Raw genomic sequence first — 19,657 nt, forward strand, 5'->3', positions numbered from 1 at the left:
GGAGAGATGAGCAGTCCCAGAACTCTGTAACAGTCTGTGAAGGCTTGTACCTTGATATGTGTTCCTAGTGCCTAGCAGAACTTGGTATATACTAGATACTTAATTAGGATGTCACACATTAATAAGTAAAGACAGATATTTTTCTCAACATTGTTGGGAGAAAGGGATATCAGTAAAGAAAAATAAGCTTAATTTGTAGATAATAATTAATATTAAATACACATTCCTAGGGTTTCTCTCTTTTTTTTGTAATAAGTGTGAGCTTCTTGACCACAATATTTTACATTACTTATTTCAAATATATGGTACTGAAGACATTTTAGGCTAATTAGACATATGTAAGCTGCTGTGGGGAAGCAAACTTTTTATAGAAAAATTATTTCTGTGGGAAAAATGCATTTCAAGTGTTCAGTGCACATATGTACTTTTAAAAAGTAGAATAAACTGGGGAATATGATTTGTAATATGATTAAAATGCTATGTGCTTTTAAAAATGCTATGTAATTTATAAAAGCATCTTTATGAAAAATTTTAAAATGATTTTAATACTTTATATAAATACTTTCATTTATATAAAACATCTTTAACTGTAGCATTTTTCTTCTCTTTTCTTCACAATTTGTGGGGGACAAAACAAAAAAAAACTTTGTAGCACCAAGTTTCAACTTGTAAAAGTAGGGGGCATTTCACCCCTTTGAAGCCTTTCAGCACCTAAACTATTACCATCATCACATTTATCATTATTACATTTCACCATTGCATTTGTTTGCTCATCAGCAGAGGCCGAGTTGCTCAGTAGGGATTCATATTAGATCATTGTTGTAGACATACTTGTCTAGACTAATGAAATGTCAGCTTCTCGTGTCTTCTATTGGGCAACTTGTGTCTTCCACTTGGCACCAATTCTGGTTTTCATTTTATTCATTCATTCATTCATTTATTTGTTTATTTAGTTTTGAAAAGTACTGACTGACAAAATCATTTAGGTAATATAGTTGCCATTTTTCATGTCTATTGTGTTTATCATTGTATGATGTTAATGTAGCTTTATTCATCATATATTTTGTGTTTAACATTTCATTCCACAGGCACTCCAGAAAGTCTGAAAGATCTAGCATCCAAAAACAGACTAGGAAAGGCACTGCCTCTGATGCAGAAAGGTAGGCTTGGTGTTGTGGTGTGCTTACATCTTCCATTTTATGAATATATTTAGGGGTGCTGTCACTCTCATTTTACATGATCAGTTCTTAAACACAAATTGTGATGTTTAAAGGCATTCATGTAACTAAACCTACCCCTAAATGGAAATGATCTCATTGAAGAAGTAAGAGAAGGATAATTTCAAGGCGGTTCTTAAATCTTAGGGTTTAAAAAATAATTATGTATTTCTCTTAGTGATCATTCTGATTACTAATAAGGATGAAATCCATACTCATTCCTATATACATATTAGGACATTAATATTTTGTTTCTGATATCATTTTAAATGTTACCAATGAATGTAGTGCCTGGAATATGCAAATTATTGACTGTCTTATTTATCTAATTAATGCCATCTTTTAAAAAAATCACTTTTCTACAAATGTATATTCTAATATTCTACTGGTATATTATAACCAAGGATATACATTGAGTTAATGTAAAATTATAAGGGATTGCTAACCTTTTGTTTGCAATTTGTCCAATTCCACAAAGGTTTTAAGTATTTTTAGGTACTACATATTGACCCTTTTTTTTTTAACATAGTGTTAAAAGACCTAAGAATTGCAGCTAACATATATTCATTCACCCATTCATTTATCCAGCAATGATTGAGAGCATGTAAAGGGGCACAGATGTAAATGAATGAGTATATTCAAGTATCATAGCTTTCATTATAGAGGCATGCACAGGTACCGTATGAACACAAGGAAAGTTGTGCAGTAAGGATGAAATTAGGAAATGCTTCATAAACAGATGTCCCTTGAGCTAAATCCAGATACATAAAAGTATGTGTGAAGAGTGGAGTATTCTGAGAGGGGACAACGTGAGAAAACACTGAGATTGGAAATACTATCTTGAGTTTGGGGAAATGGTACCAGTTTTGGGATGGAGAACAGGATTCAGTGGATAGAAAAGAGGCCTGAAAATAAAATTGGAGAAATTCTGAGAGGTTAAGTGAATGACATCACTATGCCATGTTAATACCATGCTAAAGAATTTCAACTTCTTTATTGATCTGTGAGCCACAGATGTGCTTTAAACATGGGAGGCAGAGGATCAGTTTTGAGTTCCAAAATTATAGATCACTTTGACTGATTTTTGGAAGGTAGATCAAAGGATCTAGGGGTAGATGCAAGGCATCAGCCAGGCTATCTCAATAGGCCTAGTAGAGATAGAATTTGTACAATTCAGTGATTCATTCAGTTAACAGATATATACCAACTATGTGCTAAGTTGAAGTAATAAAATAGCAAGTAGCAAAAAAGAAAAGCTTTCCAGAGGATGTTAACACTGAGTTGAGATCTGAAAAATGAGTAGGTGTGAGACATATCAAGGGATGTGGTAGGTAAAAGGGAGATGAAATTTATTTCTGGACAGTGGTCCATGGAGAAATTGACTATTTAGGGAACTTGATTCACAATGGAATAAGGATACAGGGGACTCACGAAAAGTGTTGAGTAGTACAAGGAGTTGGACTTTGAGGAAGGAAATTGATCAATTGATAGATAGCCTTTGATGAAACAATGTTTGTATTTTCACATTCTTTAATCCCAGCTCAGTTAACTGCAATTTCTTTACCATCATTGTAAATAACTATAATTTCTTAGATAAATTTTCAATCTTCAACCATCATTTTCAGCCCCCTCTACACAATTTCAATTATTTTTACACGATTAAACCTTTTCCTTGAAGTTGTATTCTTTCAATTCTATTCAGTATTCTTTCATTCATTTTTTAAAAATACTAGTTGAGTCTGGTCATGGTGGCTCACACCTGTAATCCCAGCACTTTGGGAGGCCAAGGCGGGCAGATCACCTGAGGTCGGGAGTTTGAGACTAACCTGACCAACATGGAGAAACCCCATCTCTACTAAAAATACAAAAGTAGCTGGGCCTGGTGGCACATGCCTGTAATCCCAGCTACTCGGGAGGCTGAGGCAGGAGAATTGCTTGAACCTAGGAGGCGGAGGTTGCGGTGAGCCGAGATTGCGCCATTGCACTCCAGCCTGGGCAACAAGAGCAAAACTCCATCTCAAAAAAAAAAAAAAAAAAAATGCTAGTTGAGTGACTACTGTGTGTAGTTATATATTAAGGATACATCAGTGAACAAGTTTTTTTGGCAATAAGATACTATTTTAGAAAATGATAGATGATGCCAGTGTCAGCTGGAGGTGCTTAACTCCAGATTAATGATATTGAGGCATCTGCCTTTGCAGCTCTGAAATGTAATCTGTGGATAAACACAAATCCTCCAATCAGAATAGCAAGGATTTGATTGACTTTCATTTTCAAATGTATGACACTTATGAATCATATTCATAGTACTCTTGCCTTTCCTTTGCTTATAGTTTAAAGTAGAAAGCTGTAACCTTTTAGATGTGTTTGATTATAATTAAAGCTTTTCATTGATTTTTATTAGAGTGTAAACTACATGCCTAGTTTCTTTGTGAATTGTTGAATAGCAGGTTACAAAAGAAGAACTGGCCTGGGTTTTCTAATTTATGTTAGCTCTGAATAAGAGATATCAAGAAGATACCTTGAATTTACATCTAGCTACACGTGAACCGAAGACACAGTATAAATGCTTTGGACACTGACTCCTGGCCTTTGAGAGTTGATAACTTCCCAAAAAGAGTCATACTACACAGTTTTGCACTGGTTTCTGGCGAAATTTGCGTTTAATGATCATAATTTTAAAGGCCTTTTATTGCCCTCAACAAATGTAACCTCATGACAGATAGCCTTTTAAGAATATATTTTGAAAGAGATGATGACCAGTTGTCGTTAGGAGACAAATAGAACTGGTTTATATCTTTTGTGTCAAGCCACTTAAAGAAATGCATCATATTTTCTTGGGAAGCTTCTTGATAAGATAAAAGTCTAGCTTTTCATCTTCATGTGAATTCACCCGTGAGAACTGCTGCCCATCATTTCTGCATTCCATTCTAGTGACTTTTCTTCCTGTAGAAACTACACTCTACATTCTAACTTGGGGATGCTTTATTTCTTTATTTGGACTACTATTTAGAATTGCTTACATATGCATTTTATGGTGTGTTCTTGCAAAAGAGCCTGTGCAGGCCTGTAAGGGACCAGCACAGTAGGAACAACTTTGAAAATTTGACCTTAAATACCACATACATGTCCATTCTTTAACAAGTTGTTTAAAAACAAAAACAAATAACAGAACTACATTGTTTTTAGGCTTTGGTAGAAGCAATTTACTGCAAGTCCATTTGCAGCAACAAAAATGTCTGACTAAAGACGCAAATTTTTATTGAGAAGTATGTTTTACATAAGTGTAAATCAAAACTCTAGTCTTAGATGAAGGAGAGTAGGCATGGATTGAACTTAGTGGTAAATGTTTAGATACATACTTGAAGATGGTAAACTTAGGGTCAGGCATACATAAGTTTGAATTAAACTTTTGCTCTGCAAACTTTTTTTTTCTTTTTGGAGATGGAGTCTTGCTCTGTCACCCAGACTGGAGTGTGGTCACACGATGTTGGCTCACTGCAGCCTCTGCCTCCTGGGTTCAAGTGATTCTCCTGCCTCAGCCTCCTGAGTAGCTGGATTACAGATGCGCGCTACACACCCAGTTAATTTTTGTATTTTTAGTAGAGACGGGGTTTCACCATGTTGGTCAGGCTGCTCTTGAACTCCTGACCTTGTGATCCACCCGCCTCAGCCTCCCATAGTGGCATGAGCCACCACGCGCGGCCGCAAACCTCATTTTTTAAAAATGAGGAGATGTAAATATACATAATAGAGTAGGTATTTATTAAATACCATTGTCCATATATTTTGATTCCACAAACTCTCAAACACAGTTCTGTTAAGTCATGCCAAATAATGTGATACTTGGACATATGGTTTGGTTAAAAGATTCGTGGTACATCCTGAGATGTGAAATTACCACTTTTTTCTCATGATACACAAACAATCCTATCTCACTAGACAGAAAAGAGAGCAAGCATTGGAGCTGGACAGACCTGTGTGGATCCTGCCTCTACGACATTTTAGCTGTTTATCTTTCTCCAGGTCACTCTATGACCCTCAGTCATAATAAAATAAAATAAAATAAAATAAATAAAATTAAATAAAATAGTAGTAATAACGCTTCTTAGTGGGTGAGAATACAAAAAGGTACATATGTATATACTTGTGTGTATAAACATATAGATACATATATGCATGAATACATGCATGCCTGCATATGCGCACAAACACTTTCAGTTCCTGGCATGAATAGATGACGCTATATTGATGCTCAGTAAGGAATAGCTGTTACTATTATGTTATTTATCCATCCTACACTCCCTGTTTCATTCTCTAACAGGTTGTTCTAAATCTCTATCATTCTTTTTACATCCTTACATTCTTAGCACATCCCATTTCATTGAAAAGATCAGGGCACAACAGCCTGGATTCTTTCAGCTTTACACTGTGTATCTCAGAATTTCTTGATTAATTGTCCTTTCCTCTTGCCTAAAAACAAACTATACTTGGTTCTATTATCTCTCCTCTGCAAAACCTTGCTCTTCTCTTTCTAAGCTCTGCATTTTTCCTCTACCCAACTTCCCCTTCATAATTCAGCATTGCTACCACATTCCTTTCTTCCTCTGGCAAAGTGGCTTTCTGCGCTTTTCCTTTGGTCTGTGATCTCATGCTTGTTACAGAGTGGCTGGGGGCAGGAACTCTTTCATTATTGAGGGACTTTTCATGTCAAAGAAAAAAACATATCTTGTGCTAAACGATTAACCTCAAACATTACAGGCTGTTTTCAGACACTGCAAGCCTCGTGGCTCAGGAGATGGAACACTATATGTGGTTGAGCTGTGAATATTCACCCAGGAAGCCATTTATTTGCTCCTGAAATTTCTTTTTATACTTTTGCCATTTAGTTTGATGCCACAGAAAGTTCACCGAAATTTTTTACATTTCAAGTCACATTTGAGTTTTTCTTTTAGTGCTTGTGAATTGCTTTAAGGAATGGAGCAAGATTTAAGTGAAATTGTAATATCCGTGAAATTTCTCAGTACTAAGGTGAAAACTGTATAATTCCATTTGCGAGCCACGTTTAGAAAGAGTATCTTGAACAAAGATTGAAGTTTATTGTCATGATAATGACTTTTAAAGAGTAACAGATAAAACTTTCATCACTGGAAAGGACTTGATCATGTACTCTATCCCATAGAAATTCATTCTGTGTAGTTGAGTTAATGTGAAAAGCCAATTTGGAATAAACAGTTTTAATATATAGAACACTATGAGTTACTTTTTATTTTAATTTGGAAATTGAGGTAACAGCCCAGGTTTCAGCGTTTGAATTACGATGTGATAAAGCATTAATTTATAGCTCAAGAAAGTAAAATACGCCTTTATTAAAGACCTAAGCTGAACATCTTTTTCTTATCTTCAACCTGACATTTTCCTGTTTTGTTGTTCTTAAATGAATAAGATACTCAGAATCAAAATCATTATAGCTATAAAAATCATTTTACTTAAAAGAAAAATTGCCAATCTGAATAGAAGTTGAATGACACTCCTTTATGTGCTTTTGGTGATAAATATGTATTCTTTATTCTCACACATTTTTAGTCACTAAGTGAATTTTACAGTATTGCTTTAAAAGGGGATGAGGTATCATTTTATTCTTTCTGTCAAAATAATACCTGCTAGGTGTTTTAATCATGCATTTTATTTAAAATATATACCAAAATCAATGAAAAAGGCAAAAGCATGCATTAAAAAAATAAGTACATCTATATAAACGTCAGTTGTTTATTTTTAATTCATTAATTGGCTTTATAATAATTTTAAACGCCATAGTAATATAGTTGTCAAAATATGGACACATACATTTTCAGGTATTGTTATATCTGAGAGAACATGTTTTTATCCATATTTAAGCCATTATATTTAATCAGTTGTATAATTAATGGAGCATTCTCCACCTTATATTGTTTTTAATTTCTGTCTACTTAGATTAACCTCAAAAGGCAGGCTTCTTTTGTTGTTTTTGGCATAGTCTTGCTTATTACAGAGTAAAATTATGAACATTGTAAAAATATAGAGGCCTACAGTATTTCTTCTTGAAGGCAGGCACTTGAAGCTTTCCTGTATTCATCATCCTAATTACAGTCACTCATTCAAGCGACATACCTTTATTGAGCTCTTGCTATCTGGGCAGCTGTGTTGTAGGCACTTGAGATACAGCTCTATAAAACAAAACAAAACAAAACAAAACAAAAAAAACAGAGACAGGAGTCTCTGCTGTTGGTGGAACATACAAGAGGTTTATTACATTAAAGCAACACCAATTAGTCTTTAAAAACCACATGGTGTTCACATTTGCAATAATAACTTGTCAGTTTGATTTGAATTCCATTTCAATAATTGCGTGATGGGTTCTCTTCTTTGAAATTACTGTCATGTACGAGTAACCAGGTTTTCCTTGGACAAATGTGTTGGTATCAAAGTTAATGTGAACCTGCTGACTGAAGATCTTTTTTGGCCCTAATGTTTTAGGGTTCTCCCAACATGTCTTTCTAGAAGGGGACACGCAGCCCCAAGAGCAACTGATCAGCCAGTCATTAGGGGAAAACATCCTGCTCGCTCAAGGTCGAGTGAGCACTCTAGTATCAGAACACTGTGTTCTATGCACCACCTTGTCCCTGGAGGGTCGGCGCCACCTTCTCCGCTTCTGACAAGGTCGCTATTCAGTGTCCCCCTCAGCATTCATGTCCTGCCTCCGGGTGTTGGTGTGGTGTTGTACCTTCCTGAGCACTTGAAGCTTTCACTCATTTTGACACCATAACTTTTAATCCTTTCTTTGTGACACTTAAATCTCTCTCACATCCTCTATTACTTGCATCTATCTTCACTGTGCTGGTGGTATACTATAGTTTCTGCCAATTAGCTCTCATTGAAAATTAAATTTGGCTGTGTTATGTCCTTTCATTTGTTTGTGGCATATTCATATATAATTTTTTTAATTATGTGAAATTTTTATGATAAATTACCTGGAGTTAAATGTGTGCTTACTTTAAAAAGCATAAGAGGAAATTTTAAAAATCTTTTATATGTGTTCAGTAAAGTGTTAAGAGTGTTTTAAAGTTCTTCAGTTTGAAAAGTGTTTAAATGCCAACAGATGGAAGTCCGCTTAATCCTGGGCAGTAGTAATATATCGGCACACTTCTCAAACTTTTATTTGTAATTTTAATGATAGCACCAGTGTATTTCATAACATATGTCCAGGATTATTTTAAATATCTTTCAAATTTGTTCCTATTTAGAAATAAAGTACAAGTGAGTGGTAATTTACAAAAGTCTGCAGCTAGAATTCTTATCAGTTATAAATAATTCTATAGTCAATATCAATTTAAGAGTAGCAGTTTAGGCAACAGCCTTTCTTGCCTCATTTATCCATATTGTTAAGATCCAGAGGCTGTAATTAGATGTGTTTGGTTCAGTACTGCCAAAACTGAATAACTTGCCCAGGTAGAACAACTTAATAGAAAGTTAATGAAAAGAAGTGAATTGGATTCTGCTCAGTTTAAGAATTCATTATGTAGAACTGTGTGTGGTGCACATTGCCCTATCTCATTTAACCCCTTTTTGTAATATTCCATTTACACATATCATAAAAAGTGTTTGATTTCTGCTCCCATTGGCCCAGTGAGGGGGTTTATATCTATTTTAATCGTAACAGAAAGGAGGAAAAGATTTTTGTCAGACCACATTGGAATTTCATTGTTTCATGCCCGCTTTGCTTTTTGCCTGCAGAATGCACCGACAGAGAAGTCCAACACAATCTCCTCCAGCAGACACATCATTCAGCAGTCGCAGGGGAAGACAGCTCCCACAAGTGCCAGTGAGAAGCGGCAGTATAGAACAAGGTATCCGATAAAGAGAGATCATTGTCCAAAAATCTTGGATTTGAGAACCTCCTCTATTTATACCCCTTTTATTAAATGAATAGTATTTTGATTATATGTAGTTTGCTGCATCCTAAAAATTTCATTTTCTTACAGTTTTATCCCCAACACCTAGCGACAGTGGTTCATGGCATGCACTCAGTTTTTGCTGAGTGAGTTTTGCTGGATGATTGAATTTTAGATGGCCATTTAACAGAAGGGATGTAGGCCTAGAAACATCTTATTCCAAAGTGACAAAGGAAAAAAATAAAATTTAAAAATCTCATTGCAATATGGCATTTTATGTGTTAAAAGAATATTTTACCTTTTAAAAGATTTTTTAAAAATTAAACACTTAATCATACTGAATCCTTTACAAATTTTTTAATTTAACTTGATTAGCAGTAGCCTATATTTTAAGTTTGATGATGAAAAAAATGACAGAACACATGTTTTAGTGTCTTCAGCAGTTCATATTGCTTAAAGATTTCCTTATTTTATGCATATATTATTTTCTGAGCAACAAAGAAAGAGAAAGAGAGAATGTATACGGTCTGATTTTAGTAGAAACTAAATTCTCTAAACTACCTGAGCTAGATGATTTAGACACTACGTTAAAATAGTATTCTTCATGTGACCCAAAGTGCTATCACATATCTTAGTAGGTGACATGACTTGTTATCATTATTTTTTATCACACATTTTTAATCAGGGATTTGGTAAGCAATTTACTAAAATAATTTCTACTTTGGGATTGTAATATAAATGTAGTAGAATTACTTTTAAGATATTTATTAAAAACCTTTATCCCTATGAAACAACTGAAAGGTTAACACTTTGAATATTTTTTTCAGCAGTGTTATTGTTGCTGATGGAAAACTTGCATTTCATTTTATATTGAGGGTACGGGGGTACATGTTTTTCTCACTTAATTCAAGTGATTTACTGAATGTATCACAGATATGTCAAAGATCTCAGAAGGTAAATGCATTGTTTCAAAGACTGATGTGGCATAGATTGCCATGCAGAATACTTGATTATGGAAAACTTAGTGTAGATTTTTAAAGGTATCAACTTATTAATAGAGTAACACTGGTGTGATAAACTCTGAGTTTATATTTTTTAAAATACATTCTATTGATACTCCATACTTTAGTTTTCAGGGTTGCTAAAAGGGTATTCATTTAGTAAATCATGAAAATATGATGCATTGTGAAACTCTGACTTTCTTTTTTAAAATTGCAGTTAATTCATTGGAATTATTCATTGACATGTTTAACATTTTTCCTCTCCTCTCTGGGAACATTTTAAAATTATTCATAATTAATCTGGCAATAACCCAGATGAAATTGTTTTAAAATTTATTTTTTAAAACAAAAGTTGGTGTTTATTTAAATTATCTATTCATGAGCTCCTGTTGCACAACTGAAAAAACTACAAATGTGGGTGTTCAGTTACAAACTCGGTCTTACCGATCATATTTTGCTAAAGATTGATATTCTAAAAGTCATGTGCTCCTGAAATTCTTTGCATTTCCTCCAGTTGCAAATAAAACATTTTATGGGTTCAAAAGCATTTAAGGGTACTGCATGTAACTCTCCTATAGTGAGATTCTGATTACATTATTTCTGTAGAAATAAGAATTCCTTCCACAAAATAAGTTGTATTGTATGTTGGATTTTGGTTTTTTAAAAAAGCTCATGTTCTATTGTTAATATCAATGTTACTGTTTATGATATTCATATTCACAGTTGTCTTTCAGAGAAATCATCAATTTGTAAGGATTGAATTGAGGTGGGAAGAAGGGAATGACTACATTGGTGGAGTTACTTTGATATTTAATATGACAAATACACTAATAAACATTTTGGTTATTTGAGTTTCCTGAAATATATGATCTTTAGAGTCATATACATACAGCTTTTAAAAAATGTGACAACAAGCATGTATTTTATATATCTATATATCTAAATGTTCTATAAATAAAAGAGACCTGGTGTTTTTTATGATATAAATATGTGCTTTGGGACTTTTGGTAAATGATTATACTGTCTGCCATCATCTTTTTATGGTTCTATTTCAAAATGAACAGTCCACATGACAGCTTTGTTTGTCCTAAAATATGTTTAAAAAAGTAAATTTTAATTTGGTTTATGAGTTAGATAGGATTTAGCATGTTCTATTTAAGATTGATTTCATTGTTGTTCTTAAGACTGTAGAATTATGCCATTTTATTATTTTGAAATTACTTGTTAAACTTTAGTTCCATCTCCCATGAAGATTAATGCTGACCACAGTCTATTACAATTGGTTAAGCCCCTACTGCACTTGACTTCCTTCCCATTTTTTAAAAATTTTTAACAAAGGGTGATTTTCTGTTTAGAAATAATTTGATAAGCAGCTGATAGGTAAGAACAAATATTTCAAATGGTTTAGATTACTAGATACTGATACACCTTCTTGAGGCACTTATAAAATAATTTTATTCATATACCGTTTCTAGGTACAGTTATCTACATTACTGATTTTGGAATGTATGCCATGACAATTTGACTGTTTCACTGGAAGTATTTTTTTTCTTGTAAATCAAATATACCACTCTCTACTTATACCATAAAGGCAGTATCTCTTAAAGGCTAACATATCATTTGGAAACACATGTTTAATCAATTTTTGAAAAGGTGTTTTAAAGTTCATTTTAAAAATTGAGAATGCTAGCCTATTTGCTACATAGAGCCAGATTATGTTGAATTAGATTTAGGGGAAAAACAAAGAGGTGATCACAATACAGATTTTTGTGGTAGAGTACTTGAAAAAGTAGCCTTATAATTTAAGTTACTCTAATGTTACGTGATAATTGAAAGCAAAGACTTCCACAGAATTTTTCTAGTTATATTTCAACACAATATCCCAGCATATCCCTTATGTAGAGTAAGGCTGAAGATAACTTAATTGGTTGTATAAAAATGGATTTCTGAAGCCAACCAGTAACTTTTTTGTGCTCAACTGGATCTTTTAAAGAAGGATTTAGAGATGATTCACAAACTAACAGTAAATGATGTGTTAATTATGTTTTATATCTTCCATTATTATATCACCTATCTAAAACTCCAATGATATTCCTCTTCAGAAATATAGAAACAGGCCATTAGTCCTCTGTAAATAATACGAAACAAAGAGGTGGATATAAAGCCTTATAAAATGTCTAAGAAGTATAGTCTCTACAAAACAGCTAATTTTACTTTGGGGTATTTTAATCTAATTAATTTCAGAAGAAAAAAGGATTACTTAAATTAGAATTTTCTTTCATGTGGAAAATGTTACAGAATAGTTTCCATGGTGCAAACAAAGTGTAAAAATGGAATTTATTTTTTGCTTATCAGATAAAAAAATAAATTTCATTTTATCATATGAGCCTTTATCATATGAACTTTCATTTTTAAAATGATAAAAATTTTTGTTATGAAAATTAAGTATGCTTTTAAATGCTTTTCCAAAAAAAATCACAATGGATTCAAGTTAAGATGTTTTAATAAAATTGGTACTGAAATTTTATACAGCTCTTAAAAGGAAAGAAAAAATAATACAGAATATATTTTTCAAATGCCAAACATACTAATTTCCCAATGTTTTTGTTTCATTTTAAATCTTTAAATTGCTGTATTCATTCTTTCTTTGATTAATTTTAGTACCATATTTGGGAACTCATGGTTTTTCATTGCAATTTATCATGTCACATTATATGTTATGCATTTTAATTATTCATGCCATTGTGTTAATTCACATTTCCATGTCTAACTATAAATTTGCTGATTTCTTTCTTTTGTTTCCATCATTATGTGCATTTAATTCATTGAAGAACAAGAAAAATATAACTCTTCCACAAAAGGTAAATATTAACATAACTTTTTAACCATTTAATATTGTTACTTTTAAAAATATAATATACAAGAGTTATATAACTGTATTTATTGAAATAATGAGCAAAATTAACAGGTAGCTATTTTCCTCAAATGATTTTGTAGTGTATTTGATATTAATTATTTCATATTCTATGTTCACATCAAAGAAGAGAAGATTACTTTAAAATTAATGTTTTTTAAAAATTTTATTTAAAATTAATGTTTTTTTAAAAATTTATTTATCTATACTGACAACTAGAAAACAATTCTCCTAGGAAAATGACATTTTCTTTGTTTCTGTTTGTTTGCATTCCCCTGCTCTCATAGATAAAAGATTTAATTCTATTCAGGGTAATACCTGGTAAAAGTAGAAAATCTCTGGATTTTACTTTCCAGATAGTGGTAACCTTAGTGAATGTTCTGGCCCTGGCTGCAGTCATACATCTGAGAAGCTGCTGCCTAAATGTTACTTCTGTTTGCCTCAATACTGTTAAAATACCCATTAATTTTATCTTTCTGAGAGTCATGGGAGAAGAAAACCATTCAGCATTTTTGGTCTTTGCACTTGAATTTCAAATAGGTTGCAGGCTTCCCCCTACAGTCATATGCTGCCCACACCATTTTCTGTTCAGAGTTGCTGTTGGCCTGATAATTAACTATTTGAACATGAGTTTTCAGCTTAATGTGATAAGGTTAATTATATTTAATAATTATATAATTCTGTATAATTTAATAAAAGTACATTTTCTCAATATTTGAAAGTGGACTGATTGAATTAATTTGTTGCCCATAGTAACAACAAATTAACTCAAAGCTAGTTCTGAAAGTAACATCGTTCCTATTTTAGGAATAAGGACACAAGTTCAGAGAGATTATGACATTTGCCCAAACTGCTTGTCAGTAGTAGACTACAAACCCAGATCTTTTTACTTTCGACCTTTTCCTCTACATGTTGGTGTATCCTATTTTAGTAAGTACAAATCCCAAATATATTATTTCTCGCCCTTAGCATATTTAGTTATGCATTATGTATCTCGGTATTTCAAAGAGAACATTTTCAATTACATATTTAACCTGTATTTATAAAAATGTATTTAACAATATTTATATTCAGGCACTATACATATATATATTATTCTGGCATAGTGTCTGATATATTAGGCAATACATATATTAATTAAAAAATTAAAAAATTCAGTGAGATCAAGATGTTTTGGCCATAGATTTTTGCATAGATTTCTAGCCATCCTGCTGCATTTTTATGTCAGATATTGAAAACACAACATTAGATTCAGTAGTACAAGAATGACCAATGTACTTTTACTTAGGTGCAGAAGAATGTAGTTGGATTTGCAAGATAAATTTTAGTGGGCTAAAAGTATTAGATTCATATTAGAAATGGGCCATGGTCTAATTCCTTTATCCAAAAGAAAGAAAAATGTAATAATTCTTCATTTAGAGCCCTTTCCATATATATTACTAGGCAAAAGCTGTACCTAGCTAAATAAAACAAAACAAAATCCATAAGTATAACCTAAAGTCTGCATGAAATATGCACATTTAGGGCCTCTGTGCAGAGCATGTCAGTTTATGTTTTTATACAGTCAGTGTGTCCTGGCTGAGAGGTGTCATCAACCCTCCAAGCGTTCCTTGGAAACAGGATGTAGAAATGCCTCACAGAATAGACCACGTTTTTAGAAATAACCAAAGAAGCACATCCCAAAATGCATCCAGGAAGGTATAGGTCAGAAAAAGAATGCTGCACCTCTCCTTAGGGATTTAGGATAACACAGTTCAGCCACTGAACATGGCTCTCAAAACTTTGAAAGAATAGAAGCAAGGTCAAGAAATTTCATTAAAATCGTATTTTAAGCTCACATAACCCAAAAGAAAGGAAAAGTTCACAGCATAGAAATCCTACTTCTGTGAGCTGAAGTTTGTCTTTGCTGGGATCTATCTTATTAGAGAATTCAGGTTATTGTGAGTACATCCCGGATAAATGAAGACCAGTACACAAGCCAAGGGGTTCATTAGGGTTTATTTTTGATTAACTGTAGATGAACTTGTAGGACAACCAGTGGTTCCAGTTTGTCAGGGACTGAGAGTTTTCCCAAGATGCAAGACTTTCAGTGCTAAAACTGGGACAGTTCTAAGCAAACGAGGATGGTTGGTTACCCTATAGGGAACCAGTCTATTAATTTTACAGCATATGTTTGTAAAGTCACATAAAGAGAAGTGTAAAATACTCAAAGCATTACTAATGGTAGATAGGCTATATTGAGCACTTACTATACGTCAGTGACTCTACTAAAAGTGTTACATATTTATCTCATTATATTTTCACAACAACTTGAGACCTAACTATTAATATCTTTGTTTTCCCGCCGAAAAGCTAAAAGTTAGGTTAAAAACTTGGCCCCTTATCAGTCAGTATTTGATTTTGTAAATGATAGAATAGGAAACGAGACACAGATCCCTCTCCAGGGAACTTGTTCTCATCCACTTTGCTCTGTAGGCTCTTCAACATTCAGACAGCATTTACTGAGTAACTGCTTTGCATGCATCACCATGTAATTATAGTAACACATTTACAACTGCAAGGAAGGTTTTTTTCACCCCTGTTTTATTGAAATAGAGTGAAAGAGGTTAAGTTGAATGCCAAAGGAAAAAAAGCTGCTGTGAGGCAGAACCAGATTTTGAATCCACAGCCCATGTTCTGTGCTCCACACCATGTTCCTGTAACAATCACCACTCAGCACTGGGATTTTGGAGAAGCCCACTTAGTTTCTCCTCCCTTTCCCTATTGACCCAATTTTGCAGCATTCAGTTAAACCTTCTACATCTGGCCTGCTCCTCCAATTGCCATACAGATAACAAATCCTTTGGCTTGAAAGTTAACAAAGCTAACGAAGATAACACATCCTTTGGCTTGAAAAGTTAACCAAGGGACTGTAAATGTTCATAGTACTTTGTTTACATTTTAACTCCCTCTTTTATGTTGAAAGCTGAAAGACCATATCATTTTAGTCTTCACAAACTGCTTTATAGGCCTATTTTAAATTATTCATTCTAAAAGTAAGCCAATTTTTCCCTCTCTGCTACATTTCTTGGACAGTTTTAAAGAGCCCATGAATGTAGTTTGGGGGCATCGAAATAATGATATAAGAAGATCAAAACTGAACCAGAAATTAAATGACTTCAAGGTGAGAAAAATGTTATTGTTGTAATAAATTTATGATTTATATGCCTTTAGATAGTATTTTTTAAGTGCATTAAGTTTTTGGCTCTTGGAAGCAATTTTGAATCATAACAAAACACATCATATTATCTCTTCTACAAATATGAATTTCCTTAATCATAATAGCGTGTAATTTATACACATGGAGAATGAAAGGCAATTAAAGTAAGTAAATTATTATTTATAGGAACAAAGTAAATAGCATTTTGGTGCTTTTTGCTTTTCTGTTTCACTAATAAAATATGTGATAATTCTTGTAACTAGATCATAGAGATTGTAACTAGATCATTAGGATTGTCTCTAGTCAACTATATTTTTTTTAAGTACCAGGTTTCTTTAATAAGTTCTCAAGTAAGTTAACTGTGTTTTCCTTCTTTAAATGTCAGCAAGAACAGTTTGAATGCTAAGTTATGCAAACTATATTTTCCATGAAACTTATGAGCATTAACTTTAGTGGAATTCAAGTAAAGAAGTGAAAAACATTAATTTTAGCATTTTTTGTCCAGTTGTATAAATAAAAATTAAGCACATTTCAATAGCGTACTGTGGTTGTGAAACACTATAAGAACAAATTATGTACTCTTTTTAAAATAAGTAAACCAATTTTTGTGTTTTTCAGAATCAGCATTCTTTTAACTGTCATTAAGTAGCAAAGGTCTCAGTTTTATTTACATTTTTATTAGTAGTAGTAGATGCATATTAGGCCAGGTGAATCATTTTCTGTTATTGTGTGTTAAGATTTCAAAAATACAAGTTTCTTAATATTCCTGGGCATTGCTTCTCCTGAACACTTATTATGAATCTTAATGAATATTTACTCCTAAATATTTAGAGCTCCATTAGGAAAAGTAATTTATCCATCTCTTTTTTTTTTGGCACAATCTCATAAATATATTGTCATTGTAGCCTTCTCTTTAAACTTCAGGATCCCAGAGGGTTAAGCAGATTGATTAGAAAAATTCAGAAGTAATGCTTTTGACCCTGTTTTCCCATTTGGTGATTCAGATGTGTTTATTTATAGTATCATAGGCTTTTAAAGCTTCAAAGGATTTAACACATGTTAACCAAGACACAACTTGCAAGACAGACCTAATTGAGGAAAACAGATGTCTAACCATGGACAGGCTCTTTGATGTATTTTCTCTAAAGTTGTATATGTTCCCCAAATATTGTAAAACACAGGAAAAGACTTTCAAAAATCAAATTTAAATTTAGCAGAATTGTGCCAATCAAGTCTTTCAGGATAGATTCTGTATCCATTAGTATTATTGGAGTAATGAGAAATTATGGCTAAACATTTTAGAGATCGCTTGGTATAAATAACATGGCTTCCTCAGTGATTGGTTTTGTTATCCCCCAAAGAAGGCTTAATTACACAGGTTGCTTTTTGTAAAAATTGTATTTGAAGTGCATCTTATGGGAGATAGTGTTCCCTCTCAAAACCTAAACATGCTTTTAAAAACTGTTTAACTTTGTATAACCCTAAAGGACAAGATATATAACAAATTCTTTTATAAGAGCCTGACTTTCTTACTTGCCAATGACTAGTATTTTCAGTGACACTCTGAGAATTGGCAGTTTTACATTGAGAAATTATGTCTGGAGTTGGACATCCTAAGCTTCGTTTTAGATAGTTCAATGGGAATAAGTGTGCTAAAACAGGAGATGGTCTTGTGGTTTTGGCTGCAGTGAGACTTAAGTGATTATATATACAAATTGCCTCTTTCACCTATGCCAATGTTCAATTTCACTTATCTAAACATAGGTACTTTGCTTTAAAAGTCCGTAAGGCAATGTGGTATTTTCACTTATGTGTTACTCACTTATTGCATTTTCTGTTTCTCATGCTGGTAGATGTATGCTTTATTGGTAGATGATGGGTAAATGTTTATTTTATTGGTAGATGCTGGATAGATGTTCTTTTATTGTTTATATTACTGTAGCATAATCCTTAACATCCAAGAGAATTATATAAGGGAATATGGGAAACTACTTGGAACATTTTTACACTTACAAGTTGAAAGGGGTCATTTTATTCCAAGAAAATGTGCCAGAACTAGGGCATTTCTATGTAGTCAAAATATTTTAAAATTTAATCTTTATGTATAGTATATATGTGTGTGAAGATGTAGAAGTTGGATATGCACTACATCAAAGTCTCTCACTATGTTTGCATGACTCCAAAAATAAGGATCAACATGAAAATAAAACATTGCAGTTGGCCCACAGCATCCATGGGTTCCACAATGGTGGCTTTAACCAACCATGGATCAAAAATGTTTGGGGGAAAAATGATTGGTAGCATCTGTACTGAATATGTACAGACTTTTTTTCTTGTCATTATTCTATAAACAATACAGTATAACAGATTCATGAGATTTTTTTAAGTTGTAAGCCATTTAATAATACAAAAGGGATAGATTTAGAAAAATGCATATAGGCACTATTTACATGACATTTTCCTTGTATTAGCTCTTATAAGTAACCTAGAGATGAAAGTATATGAGATGAGGTGCTTACGTTATATACAAATACTATGCTATTTTATATAAGAAACTTGAGCATCCGTGAATTTTGGTACATGTGGTGGGTGGGTTCCTGGAATCAATCCTGAACAGATGTTTTTTAAATTGGGAAAACAACATGATAGAAAATAGTGGTGTAAAATACAACTGGTGAATTTTTTTCCTCGTGATACCTATAGTCAATTGGAAAATTTTAAAATCTGGAAATTAGGTAATAAAGCAAGAGACAAAGTCATTGAGATTCCTATTTTTGCAAATATAAGAAAAGTATTTTAACAATACCCTATTGAAATGCTATAGAATCATAGACTACAACTCCTGGAAGGTTCTCTGAGCAGTCTCTTCTTTTTACAGATAAAAACTCTGTAATGGAGGGATATATCAGGAATTGATCAAAGGAACATTGAGGAACTGATGAATGGTGATGGATCTAGGACTGTAATCTATGCCTAGTAATTCCCATTCCTAGGTTCTTACTATTTTGCCACATTGATTCCAGGTATATGCAGAATGCTTATCCATATAAACAATTCCTATTTCTCTAAAGTCTAAAAAACTGTGGGCAGAGACTAGTATTGTATTTTTGAATTTTCAAATAAACCATCTTTCTTGATATATTTTAAGATATAGTTTATACATTAAATATTTCTGATATTTAATGTATCAGATCTGATCTTCCTATTCAGTCTTGGTATAGTCTATACTGATTCAATTAGCTAAACCTTTTTCATCTTTTCTTGTTAATCTCAGCTTTTTTTTTCACTGCAGTCAATAACTGAAGCATAGGAGGTGTGTCATTTATATTCTTCTGTCTACCTGACAACTTCCAAATAAGCGGTCATTTATCACTGCTCTTCCTGAGAGATGTACT

The 19,657-nt window shown here is 32.9% G+C and overlaps 1 protein-coding gene across 50 annotated transcripts in view; it reads left to right on the forward strand.

The window, feature by feature from the left end:
- RIMS1 (regulating synaptic membrane exocytosis 1) overlaps window positions 1-19,657 on the forward strand; it is a 517,565-nt gene that overhangs the window by 397,414 nt on the left and 100,494 nt on the right. For 19 of the 50 annotated variants that reach the window (XM_019029847.3, XM_055390602.2, XM_019029846.4 and 16 more), the window contains one exon: window positions 8,991-9,103. In XM_019029847.3, the coding sequence (XP_018885392.2) occupies window positions 8,991-9,103 (113 nt within the window). Of the gene's footprint in view, window positions 1-1,088; window positions 1,161-7,733; window positions 7,917-8,990; window positions 9,104-12,980; window positions 13,011-19,144; window positions 19,286-19,657 lie in introns of those variants that run through there. The other 31 variants (XM_055390601.1, XM_055390599.2, XM_031012113.3 and 28 more) reach the window with 6 other exon arrangements.

Source organism: Gorilla gorilla, chromosome 5 (assembly GCF_029281585.2).
Source record: "Gorilla gorilla gorilla isolate KB3781 chromosome 5, NHGRI_mGorGor1-v2.1_pri, whole genome shotgun sequence".
NCBI classification, from domain to species: Eukaryota; Metazoa; Chordata; class Mammalia; order Primates; family Hominidae; genus Gorilla; species Gorilla gorilla.